General features: G+C 56.3%; 3 protein-coding genes across 3 annotated transcripts; all 3 read left to right on the forward strand.

Moving 5' to 3' along the window:
- Positions 1-3,072: 3,072 nt before the first annotated feature.
- LOC309601956 (adenosine 5'-monophosphoramidase HINT1-like) lies at positions 3,073-5,196 on the forward strand (the record flags this gene model as incomplete). Its single annotated transcript, XM_082335215.1, has 3 exons — positions 3,073-3,312; positions 4,122-4,226; positions 5,032-5,196. Coding segments are annotated over 3 exons (510 nt in total), but the record flags the coding sequence as incomplete, so codon positions are not given.
- A 3,220-nt stretch (positions 5,197-8,416) lies between these two features.
- LOC309601957 (adenosine 5'-monophosphoramidase HINT1-like) lies at positions 8,417-10,539 on the forward strand (the record flags this gene model as incomplete). The annotated part of the gene is made up of 3 exons (XM_082335216.1): positions 8,417-8,656; positions 9,466-9,570; positions 10,375-10,539. Coding segments are annotated over 3 exons (510 nt in total), but the record flags the coding sequence as incomplete, so codon positions are not given.
- Positions 10,540-13,751: 3,212 nt separating this feature from the next.
- On the forward strand, positions 13,752-15,873 carry LOC309601958 (adenosine 5'-monophosphoramidase HINT1-like; the record flags this gene model as incomplete). Its single annotated transcript, XM_082335217.1, has 3 exons — positions 13,752-13,991; positions 14,794-14,898; positions 15,709-15,873. Coding segments are annotated over 3 exons (510 nt in total), but the record flags the coding sequence as incomplete, so codon positions are not given.
- Positions 15,874-16,280: the final 407 nt, after the last annotated feature.

Genomic DNA, 16,280 nt, shown 5'->3' on the forward strand with positions numbered 1-16,280 from the left:
GTAATAAAAGCTTTGAGCAGCAGTTGCACAATAAAGACTTAGCATGGGGATATCACCTCTGTCTGGTGTGTCTTACTGAGGGGAATAGTTCTGCAAGTTAAAATGGTGTCTCCCCGGAGTGTAAGTATGTGGAATGTTTCAGTCTGCTAACGGTGTTCTGTAGATAGATAGCGATTTGCCCAGTCACTTGAAGCGTGACGCTGGAACCGCTTGGCAGTCTCCTGCGTCTTGCAGGAAGCAGGCGCTTAGCTTTTTGGAAGTGGTACGCAAATGTACATAAAGCCAGCGTGGGCTGCTGCTAAAACTTTAGAAAATACTGTATGTGACGCTACAGGCGTGCCGTGCGAGGGTGGTTTCGGCACAGCGCAATGTGTTGGGAGCATCCAACTCCTGTTGGAGCGCTTTATCGATGGCCGTGTGATAAGGCCGCGTCGATATCCCTTTTCTGGTGAGGAGGGAGGCGGTAGGAGAAAACAGTCGCTCTGAGTGGCAGCTGTGGTGCTTCCATAGCACAGTGGAATAGCTCTCTCTGTCACTTTGGGTCAGCTGTCCTGGCTCTGTCCCCTCCCAACCTCTTGCCCACCCCCAGCTTACTGGACTTTGGGGGTGGGGTGGTTGGAGAGACAGCCTCCATGCTGTGGGAGCGCTGCTGAAACATGGGTGTGTTATCAACGCCCTTCTAGCTACAGCTCCAAAGCGCAGCACTATGAGGGCCGATATTTCCCTGCTGCCTGTGGATCTGGCAGGTGGATATTTCCAGAAGGAACTTTTTCATCCTCTTTTCTCCCCCTGTCCTGTGGAAGAGGGGCAGCTGGGTGGACCCTTGGCAGCCGGTCAAGAAGCATAGGATCGTTTAGGTTGGAAAAGACCTTTAAGATCATCGAGTCCAACCGTTAACCTAACGCTGCCAGGTCCACCACTCAACCACATCCCTGAGCACCACGTCTACACGTCTTTTAAATACCTCCAGGGATGGTAACTCAACCACTTGCCTCTGCGGCCTGTCCCAATGCTCGACAACCCTTTCGGTGAAGAAATTTTTCCTAATACCCAATCTAAACCTCCCCTGGCGCAACTTGGGGCCGTTTCCTCTCGTCCTATCGCTTGTTACTTGGGAAAAGAGACCGAGCCCCACCTCGCTACGACCTCCTTTCAGGTAGTTGTAGAGAGCGATGAGGTCTCCCTGTACCGTTTAATACCGTTTAATATCTTCATCAATGACATAGCTAGTGGGATTGAGCGCGCCCTCTGCAAGGTTGCGGACGACGCCAAGCTGAGTGGTGCAGCTGATACTCTAGAGGGAAGGGATGCCATCCAGAGGGGCCTTGACGGGCTGGAGAAGTGGGCCCGTGCGATCCTCGTGAAGTTCCACAAGGCCAAGGGCAAGGTCCTGCGCCTGGGTCGGGGCAGTCCCCGATATCAGTACAGACTGGGTGATGAATGGGTTGAGAGCAGTTCTGCAGAGAAGGGCTCGGGGGTACCGGTGGACGAAAAATTGGATACGAGCTGGCAGTGTGCGCTTGCAGGCCAGAAAGCCAATCGAATCCTGGGCCGCGTAAACAGGAGCGTGGCCAGCAGGTCGAGGGAGGTGATTCTCCCCCTCTACTCCGCTCTCGTGAGAGCCCACCTGGAGTCCTGCGCCCAGCTCTGGGGTCCCCAGTACAAGACAGACGTGGACCTGTTAGAGCGGGTCCAGAGGAGGGCCACGAAAATGGTCAGAGGGCTGGAACACCTCTCCTCCTATGACGAAAGGCTGAGGAGAAGAGAAGGCTCCGGGGAGACCTTATTGCGGCCTTTCAATACTTGAAGGGGGCTTATAAGAAAGATGGAGCAGCGGATAGTGTCTACCTAGCCTTCAGGAAGGCTTTTGACACCGTCTCCCGTAAGATCCTCGTAGAGAAGCTGATGAAGTAGGGGCTGGATGAGCGGACAGTGGGGTGGGTTGAAATCTGGCTGAACAGCTGGGCCCAGCGGGTGGTGATCAGTGGCATGAAGTCTAGTTGGAGGCCAGGAACGAGCGGTGGACCCCGGGGGTCAATGCTGGGCCCGATCCTGTTCAACATCCTAATTAACGATCCGGATGATGGGTAGGCAGGCAGACAGACAGACAGGCCCCTCAGCGAGTTTGCTGATGATACAAAACTGGGAGGAGCGGCTGATACACCAGGGGGTTGCGCTGCCGTCCAGAGGGCCCTCGACAGGCTGGAGAAACGGGCAGGCAGGAGCCTCGTGGGGTTCAACAAGGGGAAGCGCAAGGTCCTGCACCTGGGGAGGAACAACCCCATGCACCAGTATATGCTGGAGGCCGACCGGCTGGAAAGCAGCTTTGCAGAAAAGGACGTGGGGGGCTCCCGGTGGACACCAAGTTGAACGTGAGCCGACAACGTGCCCTTGCCGCAAAGAAGGCTAAGGATATCCTTGGCCCGATATAGAGGCAAGCAGGGTTTATATATGTTACAACACAGTTGTGTAGCCCAATCGAATTGCTCGCTGTCCCCGGGGGTGCAGGGCACCACAGACCACCCTTGGGCGGCTTTGGGGGCACCGCCTGTTTTTCTAAAAGCCTCCTACCCAGCTTAGCGCAAATCCTAGCTTGATCTGCCCTCCAGCCCTCGAGCCACCAGTGCCGAACACACGCTTTGTATTTTATTTTCTCCCAGGAGGCGTGCAGCTTAGAAACGTCTGCAATTGAAGCGGGGCTTTCAGGGAACAATTTCGAGCAGCTTCTGTTGGTTCTGCGAAACGTTCTGAAAAGTTAAGGCCTGGCCTGCCCTGCCCTGCCCTGCCCTGCCCTGGCAAAAGCAGTCGTTTGACTGGAGGGAGCAGCACCAAAAAGCCACAAGCACGTTTGGGGCGGACTCGATGCGGTAATAAATAACAATAAATAGTCCTTCTAGCTACAACAGCCTCTTCTGAGACCTCGTTGCCCGCCCACGGGGTCGCAGCACTACACGGCACAGATCCCTCCACCCCCAGGCCGGATCCCTCCGCGCCCCGAGGGCACGCAAACTCCCCGAGCCCCGGTAAGCACCAGGTCGGCGAGGGCGGACCCGCCGAGGGGGCGAGGACAAGCGAAAACGACAGACGAGACAGCCAGTCGAGACGCGGGATCGGCCGGCGGCGATCTGGCGGCCCAATGGGCGCCGCGGAGGGCCTGGCCGAGTGGAGGAAGCGCGGGGGCGACAAGGGGCGTTGTCGTGGCTGACGAGATTCTCGGGGCGCGGGCCGCCCGGCCCGGTGGCGCCGCTTCTGTCTTCGGAAAGGTCATCGGCAAGGCGCTTCCCCGCCAACGTCATCGACGAGGACGAGGAGGTAGCCGCGGCTTTGCTCTGTGCGCGGTTCCCTTTCCCTGCCCTCCCCTCCCGTCCCCTTCCCTTCCCCCCCTCGCCCCTCCCCCCGCGCTCGCAGGCACCCTGAGCCGAGGACCCGTTGCGCGGTGCCCGGGAGCGCGGCAGGGCGGGTGGCGGCGTTGGTGCGGGTGGCTGGAGGGAGGGAGGGAGGGAGGGAAGGAGGGACGGGGGACGGGCGGGGCCTTTCTGGGTTGTGGCGCTCTCTACTGCACCATCCCTAAAACATCGCGCTTCTTCGGTGCCCCCCCCCCCCTTCCCCGGCTGCCGCGGCGCGTACTGGGTTGCTGGTGCTGTCCGGCTCGCCTCGGTTCCCAGCCCCACCGTGTCGTGCGTGCGCGCGCGCAGAGGAGGGCCTCTGACGGTAACGCACTTGGCGGCAGCCGCAGACGTTTGCCGCGTGATATCCCTTTGGCACCGCAAGTCGTGCAAAGTTTGCTGCTGCTGCTGCTGCCGAGGGGTGGGAGTGGTCCTGCCTCGTGTAGGAGGATAGTCTTGAAACCTTAGATTAAGCACACGCAGTCAATCTCCTCGGGGCTTCCCGGTGTGCGTACGCACGCGCGTATGTATGTAAACAGCGAACGTCTGAGCAGTGACCGTAATGAGTTAATAGAAAGTACTAACATCGCGTAAGAGAAATCAGCGTTTCGGCTTGTGTTTGGGGTATCTGGTGATCTGCTTCTGTACGAGTTCAGTGGGGCATACTGATTTGCTGAAGCTATTACCTTTCTCTGAAGCCAATTGCGTTTTAACTGTTTTATACTCTTCCTCCAGCGCCTCGCGTTCCACGATCTTTCACCCCAAGCTCCGACGCTTGTCCTGGTCATGCCGAAGGAGCCAATTATCAGGTTATCTGAAGCAGAAGATTCTGGCGAATCTGTAAGTACCGTGGAAGCGTTCTGTACGCTAAACTGTACCTGTAATTAGTTCCGAATTTACTGGACTCTTTCCCATCCCCCCCTTTCCCCCTTGATAGGGCACAGTAGGCTGTTTGGGGTTTTCTGGCGCTATAATCCTTTGCCTCTAGCTTGCAACGGGATTGAGCTTTTTGACTAAAAGTAGTGATATAAAGCAATGCTCGTCCCTGGGTATGTACTTCTGGTGCAAAATGCGGTGTTGTTTTGGGGCGCAGTCTGATGCCTGTTGTCATGGTTTGGAGTAAGAGCAGCAGTACTTCTTCTAATGCGGAGAAGAGGGCTTGGGGTTTTTGGCAGGTCAGGGCTGAGGAAGGGCAAAGCTGGTTGAGAGGTGCCGGGTGCTTTGCTCTTAGCTCTGAAAGTCAAGTTCAAAGGCTTTGTCAACCCATGCAAAGACAGCCTAAAGTTTCTTTTCCACCCGAATGGCTTATGTTGCCCGAAGGTATAATGGGGGCTTGAACCCGGAGACGAGCTTAGCTTCTGTGGCCGTTTTGTAGTCCGTTGCCGTCGAGCCTGAAAAAAACTGCGTGGCTCTTTCCCCCGCCCCCCCCCCAGTGTGCCTACTTGGTCTTTGTAGCTTTGCTTGGAAAATGTCAGTTGCAGGCGGACAGACAGTAATTTGAAGCGCAATGGTTGAATTGCTAGGAATTGGCACACTGGTTTCTCTGGGTGGTTCTCTGCTCTCATGCCTTCCCTCCCTGCCCTCTCCCCTCTTTGCGTGTGGCTTTTGATTTTATTTATTTATGGTTTTGTACTTCCTTCTCCAGCTTCTTGGGCATCTAGTGATTGTTGGCAAGAAGCGTGCTGCTCACCTGGGCCTGACCAATGGATTCCGGACGGTTGCGGACGAAGGGCCCGAGGGTGGGCAGCCTGTCTGTCACGTACATCTACGTATTCTGGGTGGCCGTCAGTTGGGCTGGCCGCCTGGCTAAGATTTTTGCACCACAGGAGTTGCTGCACGTGTACAAATCGCCACCGAATGGATTTCGTCTGTTGCCCGTCAGTCTAGCCACTGTTGATGTCTAATTTTTTGTGACGTGTGCCTGTGGAAGGTAATAAAAGCTTTGAGCAGCAGTTGCACAATAAAGACTTAGCATGGGGATATCACCTCTGTCTGGTGCGTCTTACTGAGGGGAATAGTTCTGCAAGTTAAAACGGTGTCTCCCCGGAGTGTAAGTATGTGGAATGTTTCAGTCTGCTAACGGTGTTCTGTAGATAGATAGCGATTTGCCCAGTCACTTGAAGCGTGACGCTGGAACCGCTTGGCAGTCTCCTGCGTCTTGCAGGAAGCAGGCGCTTAGCTTTTTGGAAGTGGTACGCAAATGTACATAAAGCCAGCGTGGGCTGCTGCTAAAACTTTAGAAAATACTGTATGTGACGCTACAGGCGTGCCGTGCGAGGGTGGTTTCGGCACAGCGCAATGTGTTGGGAGCATCCAACTCCTGTTGGAGCGCTTTATCGATGGCCGTGTGATAAGGCCGCGTCGATATCCCTTTTCTGGTGAGGAGGGAGGCGGTAGGAGAAAACAGTCGCTCTGAGTGGCAGCTGTGGTGCTTCCATAGCACAGTGGAATAGCTCTCTCTGTCACTTTGGGTCAGCTGTCCTGGCTCTGTCCCCTCCCAACCTCTTGCCCACCCCCAGCTTACTGGACTTTGGGGGTGGGGTGGTTGGAGAGACAGCCTCCATGCTGTGGGAGCGCTGCTGAAACATGGGTGTGTTATCAATGCCCTTCTAGCTACAGCTCCAAAGCGCAGCACTATGAGGGCCGATATTTCCCTGCTGCCTGTGGATCTGGCAGGTGGATATTTCCAGAAGGAACTTTTTCATCCTCTTTTCTCCCCCTGTCCTGTGGAAGAGGGGCAGCTGGGTGGACCCTTGGCAGCCGGTCAAGAAGCATAGGATCGTTTAGGTTGGAAAAGACCTTTAAGATCATCGAGTCCAACCGTTAACCTAACGCTGCCAGGTCCACCACTCAACCACGTCCCTGAGCACCACGTCTACACGTCTTTTAAATACCTCCAGGGATGGTAACTCAACCACTTCCCTCTGCGGCCTGTCCCAATGCTCGACAACCCTTTCGGTGAAGAAATTTTTCCTAATACCCAATCTAAACCTCCCCTGGCGCAACTTGGGGCCGTTTCCTCTCGTCCTATCGCTTGTTACTTGGGAAAAGAGACCGAGCCCCACCTCGCTACGACCTCCTTTCAGGTAGTTGTAGAGAGCGATGAGGTCTCCCTGTACCGTTTAATACCGTTTAATATCTTCATCAATGACATAGCTAGTGGGATTGAGCGCGCCCTCTGCAAGGTTGCGGACGACGCCAAGCTGAGTGGTGCAGCTGATACTCTAGAGGGAAGGGATGCCATCCAGAGGGGCCTTGACGGGCTGGAGAAGTGGGCCCGTGCGATCCTCGTGAAGTTCCACAAGGCCAAGGGCAAGGTCCTGCGCCTGGGTCGGGGCAGTCCCCGATATCAGTACAGACTGGGTGATGAATGGGTTGAGAGCAGTTCTGCAGAGAAGGGCTCGGGGGTACCGGTGGACGAAAAATTGGATACGAGCTGGCAGTGTGCGCTTGCAGGCCAGAAAGCCAATCGAATCCTGGGCCGCGTAAACAGGAGCGTGGCCAGCAGGTCGAGGGAGGTGATTCTCCCCCTCTACTCCGCTCTCGTGAGAGCCCACCTGGAGTCCTGCGCCCAGCTCTGGGGTCCCCAGTACAAGACAGACGTGGACCTGTTAGAGCGGGTCCAGAGGAGGGCCACGAAAATGGTCAGAGGGCTGGAACACCTCTCCTCCTATGACGAAAGGCTGAGGAGAAGAGAAGGCTCCGGGGAGACCTTATTGCGGCCTTTCAATACTTGAAGGGGGCTTATAAGAAAGATGGAGCAGCGGATAGTGTCTACCTAGCCTTCAGGAAGGCTTTTGACACCGTCTCCCGTAAGATCCTCGTAGAGAAGCTGATGAAGTAGGGGCTGGATGAGCGGACAGTGGGGTGGGTTGAAATCTGGCTGAACAGCTGGGCCCAGCGGGTGGTGATCAGTGGCATGAAGTCTAGTTGGAGGCCAGGAACGAGCGGTGGACCCCGGGGGTCAATGCTGGGCCCGATCCTGTTCAACATCCTAATTAACGATCCGGATGATGGGTAGGCAGGCAGACAGACAGACAGGCCCCTCAGCGAGTTTGCTGATGATACAAAACTGGGAGGAGCGGCTGATACACCAGGGGGTTGCGCTGCCGTCCAGAGGGCCCTCGACAGGCTGGAGAAACGGGCAGGCAGGAGCCTCGTGGGGTTCAACAAGGGGAAGCGCAAGGTCCTGCACCTGGGGAGGAACAACCCCATGCACCAGTATATGCTGGAGGCCGACCGGCTGGAAAGCAGCTTTGCAGAAAAGGACGTGGGGGGCTCCCGGTGGACACCAAGTTGAACGTGAGCCGACAACGTGCCCTTGCCGCAAAGAAGGCTAAGGATATCCTTGGCCCGATATAGAGGCAAGCAGGGTTTATATATGTTACAACACAGTTGTGTAGCCCAATCGAATTGCTCGCTGTCCCCGGGGGTGCAGGGCACCACAGACCACCCTTGGGCGGCTTTGGGGGCACCGCCTGTTTTTCTAAAAGCCTCCTACCCAGCTTAGCGCAAATCCTAGCTTGATCTGCCCTCCAGCCCTCGAGCCACCAGTGCCGAACACACGCTTTGTATTTTATTTTCTCCCAGGAGGCGTGCAGCTTAGAAACGTCTGCAATTGAAGCGGGGCTTTCAGGGAACAATTTCGAGCAGCTTCTGTTGGTTCTGCGAAACGTTCTGAAAAGTTAAGGCCTGGCCTGCCCTGCCCTGCCCTGCCCTGCCCTGGCAAAAGCAGTCGTTTGACTGGAGGGAGCAGCACCAAAAAGCCACAAGCACGTTTGGGGCGGACTCGATGCGGTAATAAATAACAATAAATAGTCCTTCTAGCTACAACAGCCTCTTCTGAGACCTCGTTGCCCGCCCACGGGGTCGCAGCACTACACGGCACAGATCCCTCCGCGGACTCGCCCAACGTCTTCTCCCTCCACCCCCAGGCCGGATCCCTCCGCGCCCCGAGGGCACGCAAACTCCCCGAGCCCCGGTAAGCACCAGGTCGGCGAGGGCGGACCCGCCGAGGGGGCGAGGACAAGCGAAAACGACAGACGAGACAGCCAGTCGAGACGCGGGATCGGCCGGCGGCGATCTGGCGGCCCAATGGGCGCCGCGGAGGGCCTGGCCGAGTGGAGGAAGCGCGGGGGCGACAAGGGGCGTTGTCGTGGCTGACGAGATTCTCGGGGCGCGGGCCGCCCGGCCCGGTGGCGCCGCTTCTGTCTTCGGAAAGGTCATCGGCAAGGCGCTTCCCCGCCAACGTCATCGACGAGGACGAGGAGGTAGCCGCGGCTTTGCTCTGTGCGCGGTTCCCTTTCCCTGCCCTCCCCTCCCGTCCCCTTCCCTTCCCCCCCTCGCCCCTCCCCCCGCGCTCGCAGGCACCCTGAGCCGAGGACCCGTTGCGCGGTGCCCGGGAGCGCGGCAGGGCGGGTGGCGGCGTTGCTGCGGGTGGCTGGAGGGAGGGAGGGAGGGAAGGAGGGACGGGGGACGGGCGGGGCCTTTCTGGGTTGTGGCGCTCTCTACTGCACTATCCCTAAAACATCGCGCTTCTTCGGTGCCCCCCCCCCCCTTCCCCGGCTGCCGCGGCGCGTACTGGGTTGCTGGTGCTGTCCGGCTCGCCTCGGTTCCCAGCCCCACCGTGTCGTGCGTGCGCGCGCGCAGAGGAGGGCCTCTGACGGTAACGCACTTGGCGGCAGCCGCAGACGTTTGCCGCGTGATATCCCTTTGGCACCGCAAGTCGTGCAAAGTTTGCTGCTGCTGCTGCTGCCGAGGGGTGGGAGTGGTCCTGCCTCGTGTAGGAGGATAGTCTTGAAACCTTAGATTAAGCACACGCAGTCAATCTCCTCGGGGCTTCCCGGTGTGCGTACGCACGCACGCACGTATGTATGTAAACAGCGAACGTCTGAGCAGTGACCGTAATGAGTTAATAGAAAGTACTAACATCGCGTAAGAGAAATCAGCGTTTCGGCTTGTGTTTGGGGTATCTGGTGATCTGCTTCTGTACGAGTTCAGTGGGGCATACTGATTTGCTGAAGCTATTACCTTTCTCTGAAGCCAATTGCGTTTTAACTGTTTTATACTCTTCCTCCAGCGCCTCGCGTTCCACGATCTTTCACCCCAAGCTCCGACGCTTGTCCTGGTCATGCCGAAGGAGCCAATTATCAGGTTATCTGAAGCAGAAGATTCTGGCGAATCTGTAAGTACCGTGGAAGCGTTCTGTACGCTAAACTGTACCTGTAATTAGTTCCGAATTTACTGGACTCTTTCCCATCCCCCCCTTTCCCCCTTGATAGGGCACAGTAGGCTGTTTGGGGTTTTCTGGCGCTATAATCCTTTGCCTCTAGCTTGCAACGGGATTGAGCTTTTTGACTAAAAGTAGCGATATAAAGCAATGCTCGTCCCTGGGTATGTACTTCTGGTGCAAAATGCGGTGTTGTTTTGGGGCGCAGTCTGATGCCTGTTGTCGTGGTTTGGAGTAAGAGCAGCAGTACTTCTTCTAATGCGGAGAAGAGGGCTTGGGGTTTTTGGCAGGTCAGGGCTGAGGAAGGGCAAAGCTGGTTGAGAGGTGCCGGGTGCTTTGCTCTTAGCTCTGAAAGTCAAGTTCAAAGGCTTTGTCAACCCATGCAAAGACAGCCTAAAGTTTCTTTTCCACCCGAATGGCTTATGTTGCCCGAAGGTATAATGGGGGCTTGAACCCGGAGACGAGCTTAGCTTCTGTGGCCGTTTTGTAGTCCGTTGCCGTCGAGCCTGAAAAAAATTGCGTGGCTCTTTCCCCCGCCCCCCCCCAGTGTGCCTACTTGGTCTTTGTAGCTTTGCTTGGAAAATGTCAGTTGCAGGCGGACAGACAGTAATTTGAAGCGCAATGGTTGAATTGCTAGGAATTGGCACACTGGTTTCTCTGGGTGGTTCTCTGCTCTCATGCCTTCCCTCCCTGCCCTCTCCCCTCTTTGCGTGTGGCTTTTGATTTTATTTATTTATGGTTTTGTACTTCCTTCTCCAGCTTCTTGGGCATCTAGTGATTGTTGGCAAGAAGCGTGCTGCTCACCTGGGCCTGACCAATGGATTCCGGACGGTTGCGGACGAAGGGCCCGAGGGTGGGCAGCCTGTCTGTCACGTACATCTACGTATTCTGGGTGGCCGTCAGTTGGGCTGGCCGCCTGGCTAAGATTTTTGCACCACAGGAGTTGCTGCACGTGTACAAATCGCCACCGAATGGATTTCGTCTGTTGCCCGTCAGTCTAGCCACTGTTGATGTCTAATTTTTTGTGACGTGTGCCTGTGGAAGGTAATAAAAGCTTTGAGCAGCAGTTGCACAATAAAGACTTAGCATGGGGATATCACCTCTGTCTGGTGCGTCTTACTGAGGGGAATAGTTCTGCAAGTTAAAATGGTGTCTCCCCGGAGTGTAAGTATGTGGAATGTTTCAGTCTGCTAACGGTGTTCTGTAGATAGATAGCGATTTGCCCAGTCACTTGAAGCGTGACGCTGGAACCGCTTGGCAGTCTCCTGCGTCTTGCAGGAAGCAGGCGCTTAGCTTTTTGGAAGTGGTACGCAAATGTACATAAAGCCAGCGTGGGCTGCTGCTAAAACTTTAGAAAATACTGTATGTGACGCTACAGGCGTGCCGTGCGAGGGTGGTTTCGGCACAGCGCAATGTGTTGGGAGCATCCAACTCCTGTTGGAGCGCTTTATCGATGGCCGTGTGATAAGGCCGCGTCGATATCCCTTTTCTGGTGAGGAGGGAGGCGGTAGGAGAAAACAGTCGCTCTGAGTGGCAGCTGTGGTGCTTCCATAGCACAGTGGAATAGCTCTCTCTGTCACTTTGGGTCAGCTGTCCTGGCTCTGTCCCCTCCCAACCTCTTGCCCACCCCCAGCTTACTGGACTTTGGGGGTGGGGTGGTTGGAGAGACAGCCTCCATGCTGTGGGAGCGCTGCTGAAACATGGGTGTGTTATCAACGCCCTTCTAGCTACAGCTCCAAAGCGCAGCACTATGAGGGCCGATATTTCCCTGCTGCCTGTGGATCTGGCAGGTGGATATTTCCAGAAGGAACTTTTTCATCCTCTTTTCTCCCCCTGTCCTGTGGAAGAGGGGCAGCTGGGTGGACCCTTGGCAGCCGGTCAAGAAGCATAGGATCGTTTAGGTTGGAAAAGACCTTTAAGATCATCGAGTCCAACCGTTAACCTAACGCTGCCAGGTCCACCACTCAACCACGTCCCTGAGCACCACATCTACACGTCTTTTAAATACCTCCAGGGATGGTAACTCAACCACTTCCCTCTGCGGCCTGTCCCAATGCTCGACAACCCTTTCGGTGAAGAAACTTTTCCTAATACCCAATCTAAACCTCCCCTGGCGCAACTTGGGGCCGTTTCCTCTCGTCCTATCGCTTGTTACTTGGGAAAAGAGACCGAGCCCCACCTCGCTACGACCTCCTTTCAGGTAGTTGTAGAGAGCGATGAGGTCTCCCTGTACCGTTTAATACCGTTTAATATCTTCATCAATGACATAGCTAGTGGGATTGAGCGCGCCCTCTGCAAGGTTGCGGACGACGCCAAGCTGAGTGGTGCAGCTGATACTCTAGAGGGAAGGGATGCCATCCAGAGGGGCCTTGACGGGCTGGAGAAGTGGGCCCGTGCGATCCTCGTGAAGTTCCACAAGGCCAAGGGCAAGGTCCTGCGCCTGGGTCGGGGCAGTCCCCGATATCAGTACAGACTGGGTGATGAATGGGTTGAGAGCAGTCCTGCAGAGAAGGGCTCGGGGGTACCGGTGGACGAAAAATTGGATACGAGCTGGCAGTGTGCGCTTGCAGGCCAGAAAGCCAATCGAATCCTGGGCCGCGTAAACGGGAGCGTGGCCAGCAGGTCGAGGGAGGTGATTCTCCCCCTCTACTCCGCTCTCGTGAGAGCCCACCTGGAGTCCTGCGCCCAGCTCTGGGGTCCCCAGTACAAGACAGACGTGGACCTGTTAGAGCGGGTCCAGAGGAGGGCCACGAAAATGGTCAGAGGGCTGGAACACCTCTCCTATGACGAAAGGCTGAGGAGAAGAGAAGGCTCCGGGGAGACCTTATTGCGGCCTTTCAATACTTGAAGGGGGCTTATAAGAAAGATGGAGCAGCGGATAGTGTCTACCTAGCCTTCAGGAAGGCTTTTGACACCGTCTCCCGTAAGATCCTCGTAGAGAAGCTGATGAAGTAGGGGCTGGATGAGCGGACAGTGGGGTGGGTTGAAATCTGGCTGAACAGCTGGGCCCAGCGGGTGGTGATCAGTGGCATGAAGTCTAGTTGGAGGCCAGGAACGAGCGGTGGACCCCGGGGGTCAATGCTGGGCCCGATCCTGTTCAACATCCTAATTAACGATCCGGATGATGGGTAGGCAGGCAGACAGACAGACAGGCCCCTCAGCGAGTTTGCTGATGATACAAAACTGGGAGGAGCGGCTGATACACCAGGGGGTTGCGCTGCCGTCCAGAGGGCCCTCGACAGGCTGGAGAAACGGGCAGGCAGGAGCCTCGTGGGGTTCAACAAGGGGAAGCGCAAGGTCCTGCACCTGGGGAGGAACAACCCCATGCACCAGTATATGCTGGAGGCCGACCGGCTGGAAAGCAGCTTTGCAGAAAAGGACGTGGGGGGCTCCCGGTGGACACCAAGTTGAACGTGAGCCGACAACGTGCCCTTGCCGCAAAGAAGGCTAAGGATATCCTTGGCCCGATATAGAGGCAAGCAGGGTTTATATATGTTACAACACAGTTGTGTAGCCCAATCGAATTGCTCGCTGTCCCCGGGGGTGCAGGGCACCACAGACCACCCTTGGGCGGCTTTGGGGGCACCGCCTGTTTTTCTAAAAGCCTCCTACCCAGCTTAGCGCAAATCCTAGCTTGATCTGCCCTCCAGCCCTCGAGCCACCAGTGCCGAACACACGCTTTGTATTTTATTTTCTCCCAGGAGGCGTGCAGCTTAGAAACGTCTGCAATTGAAGCGGGGCTTTCAGGGAACAATTTCGAGCAGCTTCTGTTGGTTCTGCGAAACGTTCTGAAAAGTTAAGGCCTGGCCTGCCCTGCCCTGCCCTGCCCTGGCAAAAGCAGTCGTTTGACTGGAGGGAGCAGCACCAAAAAGCCACAAGCACGTTTGGGGCGGACTCGATGCGGTAATAAATAACAATAAATAGTCCTTCTAGCTACAACAGCCTCTTCTGAGACCTCGTTGCCCGCCCACGGGGTCGCAGCACTACACGGCACAGATCCCTCCGCGGACTCGCCCAACGTCTTCTCCCTCCACCCCCAGGCCGGATCCCTCCGCGCCCCGAGGGCACGCAAACTCCCCGAGCCCCGGTAAGCACCAGGTCGGCGAGGGCGGACCCGCCGAGGGGGCGAGGACAAGCGAAAACGACAGACGAGACAGCCAGTCGAGACGCGGGATCGGCCGGCGGCGATCTGGCGGCCCAATGGGCGCCGCGGAGGGCCTGGCCGAGTGGAGGAAGCGCGGGGGCGACAAGGGGCGTTGTCGTGGCTGACGAGATTCTCGGGGCGCGGGCCGCCCGGCCCGGTGGCGCCGCTTCTGTCTTCGGAAAGGTCATCGGCAAGGCGCTTCCCCGCCAACGTCATCGACGAGGACGAGGAGGTAGCCGCGGCTTTGCTCTGTGCGCGGTTCCCTTTCCCTGCCCTCCCCTCCCGTCCCCTTCCCTTCCCCCCCTCGCCCCTCCCCCCGCGCTCGCAGGCACCCTGAGCCGAGGACCCGTTGCGCGGTGCCCGGGAGCGCGGCAGGGCGGGTGGCGGCGTTGCTGCGGGTGGCTGGAGGGAGGGAGGGAGGGAAGGAGGGACGGGGGACGGGCGGGGCCTTTCTGGGTTGTGGCGCTCTCTACTGCACCATCCCTAAAACATCGCGCTTCTTCGGTGCCCCCCCCCCCCTTCCCCGGCTGCCGCGGCGCGTACTGGGTTGCTGGTGCTGTCCGGCTCGCCTCGGTTCCCAGCCCCACCGTGTCGTGCGTGCGCGCGCGCAGAGGAGGGCCTCTGACGGTAACGCACTTGGCGGCAGCCGCAGACGTTTGCCGCGTGATATCCCTTTGGCACCGCAAGTCGTGCAAAGTTTGCTGCTGCTGCTGCCGAGGGGTGGGAGTGGTCCTGCCTCGTGTAGGAGGATAGTCTTGAAACCTTAGATTAAGCACACGCAGTCAGTCTCCTCGGGGCTTCCCGGTGTGCGTACGCACGCGCGTATGTATGTAAACAGCGAACGTCTGAGCAGTGACCGTAATGAGTTAATAGAAAGTACTAACATCGCGTAAGAGAAATCAGCGTTTCGGCTTGTGTTTGGGGTATCTGGTGATCTGCTTCTGTACGAGTTCAGTGGGGCATACTGATTTGCTGAAGCTATTACCTTTCTCTGAAGCCAATTGCGTTTTAACTGTTTTATACTCTTCCTCCAGCGCCTCGCGTTCCACGATCTTTCACCCCAAGCTCCGACGCTTGTCCTGGTCATGCCGAAGGAGCCAATTATCAGGTTATCTGAAGCAGAAGATTCTGGCGAATCTGTAAGTACCGTGGAAGCGTTCTGTACGCTAAACTGTACCTGTAATTAGTTCCGAATTTACTGGACTCTTTCCCATCCCCCCCTTTCCCCCTTGATAGGGCACAGTAGGCTGTTTGGGGTTTTCTGGCGCTATAATCCTTTGCCTCTAGCTTGCAACGGGATTGAGCTTTTTGACTAAAAGTAGTGATATAAAGCAATGCTCGTCCCTGGGTATGTACTTCTGGTGCAAAATGCGGTGTTGTTTTGGGGCGCAGTCTGATGCCTGTTGTCATGGTTTGGAGTAAGAGCAGCAGTACTTCTTCTAATGCGGAGAAGAGGGCTTGGGGTTTTTGGCAGGTCAGGGCTGAGGAAGGGCAAAGCTGGTTGAGAGGTGCCGGGTGCTTTGCTCTTAGCTCTGAAAGTCAAGTTCAAAGGCTTTGTCAACCCATGCAAAGACAGCCTAAAGTTTCTTTTCCGCCCGAATGGCTTATGTTGCCCGAAGGTATAATGGGGGCTTGAACCCGGAGACGAGCTTAGCTTCTGTGGCCGTTTTGTAGTCCGTTGCCGTCGAGCCTGAAAAAAATTGCGTGGCTCTTTCCCCCGCCCCCCCCCCCCCCCAGTGTGCCTACTTGGTCTTTGTAGCTTTGCTTGGAAAATGTCAGTTGCAGGCGGACAGACAGTAATTTGAAGCGCAATGGTTGAATTGCTAGGAATTGGCACACTGGTTTCTCTGGGTGGTTCTCTGCTCTCATGCCTTCCCTCCCTGCCCTCTCCCCTCTTTGCGTGTGGCTTTTGATTTTATTTATTTATGGTTTTGTACTTCCTTCTCCAGCTTCTTGGGCATCTAGTGATTGTTGGCAAGAAGCGTGCTGCTCACCTGGGCCTGACCAATGGATTCCGGACGGTTGCGGACGAAGGGCCCGAGGGTGGGCAGCCTGTCTGTCACGTACATCTACGTATTCTGGGTGGCCGTCAGTTGGGCTGGCCGCCTGGCTAAGATTTTTGCACCACAGGAGTTGCTGCACGTGTACAAATCGCCACCGAATGGATTTCGTCTGTTGCCCGTCAGTCTAGCCACTGTTGATGTCTAATTTTTTGTGACGTGTGCCTGTGGAAGGTAATAAAAGCTTTGAGCAGCAGTTGCACAATAAAGACTTAGCATGGGGATATCACCTCTGTCTGATGTGTCTTACTGAGGGGAATAGTTCTGCAAGTTAAAACGGTGTCTCCCCAGAGTGTAAGTATGTGGAATGTTTCAGTCTGCTAACGGTGTTCTGTAGATAGATAGCGATTTGCCCAGTCACTTGAAGCGTGACGCTGGAACCGCTTGGCAGTCTCCTGCGTCTTGCAGGAAGCAGGCGCTTAGCTTTTTGGAAGTGGTACGCAAATGTACATAAAGCCAGC

The sequence above is a fragment of the Platalea leucorodia genome (genome assembly GCF_965183815.1).
Source record: "Platalea leucorodia genome assembly, chromosome: W".
Lineage (NCBI taxonomy): Eukaryota > Metazoa > Chordata > Aves > Pelecaniformes > Threskiornithidae > Platalea > Platalea leucorodia.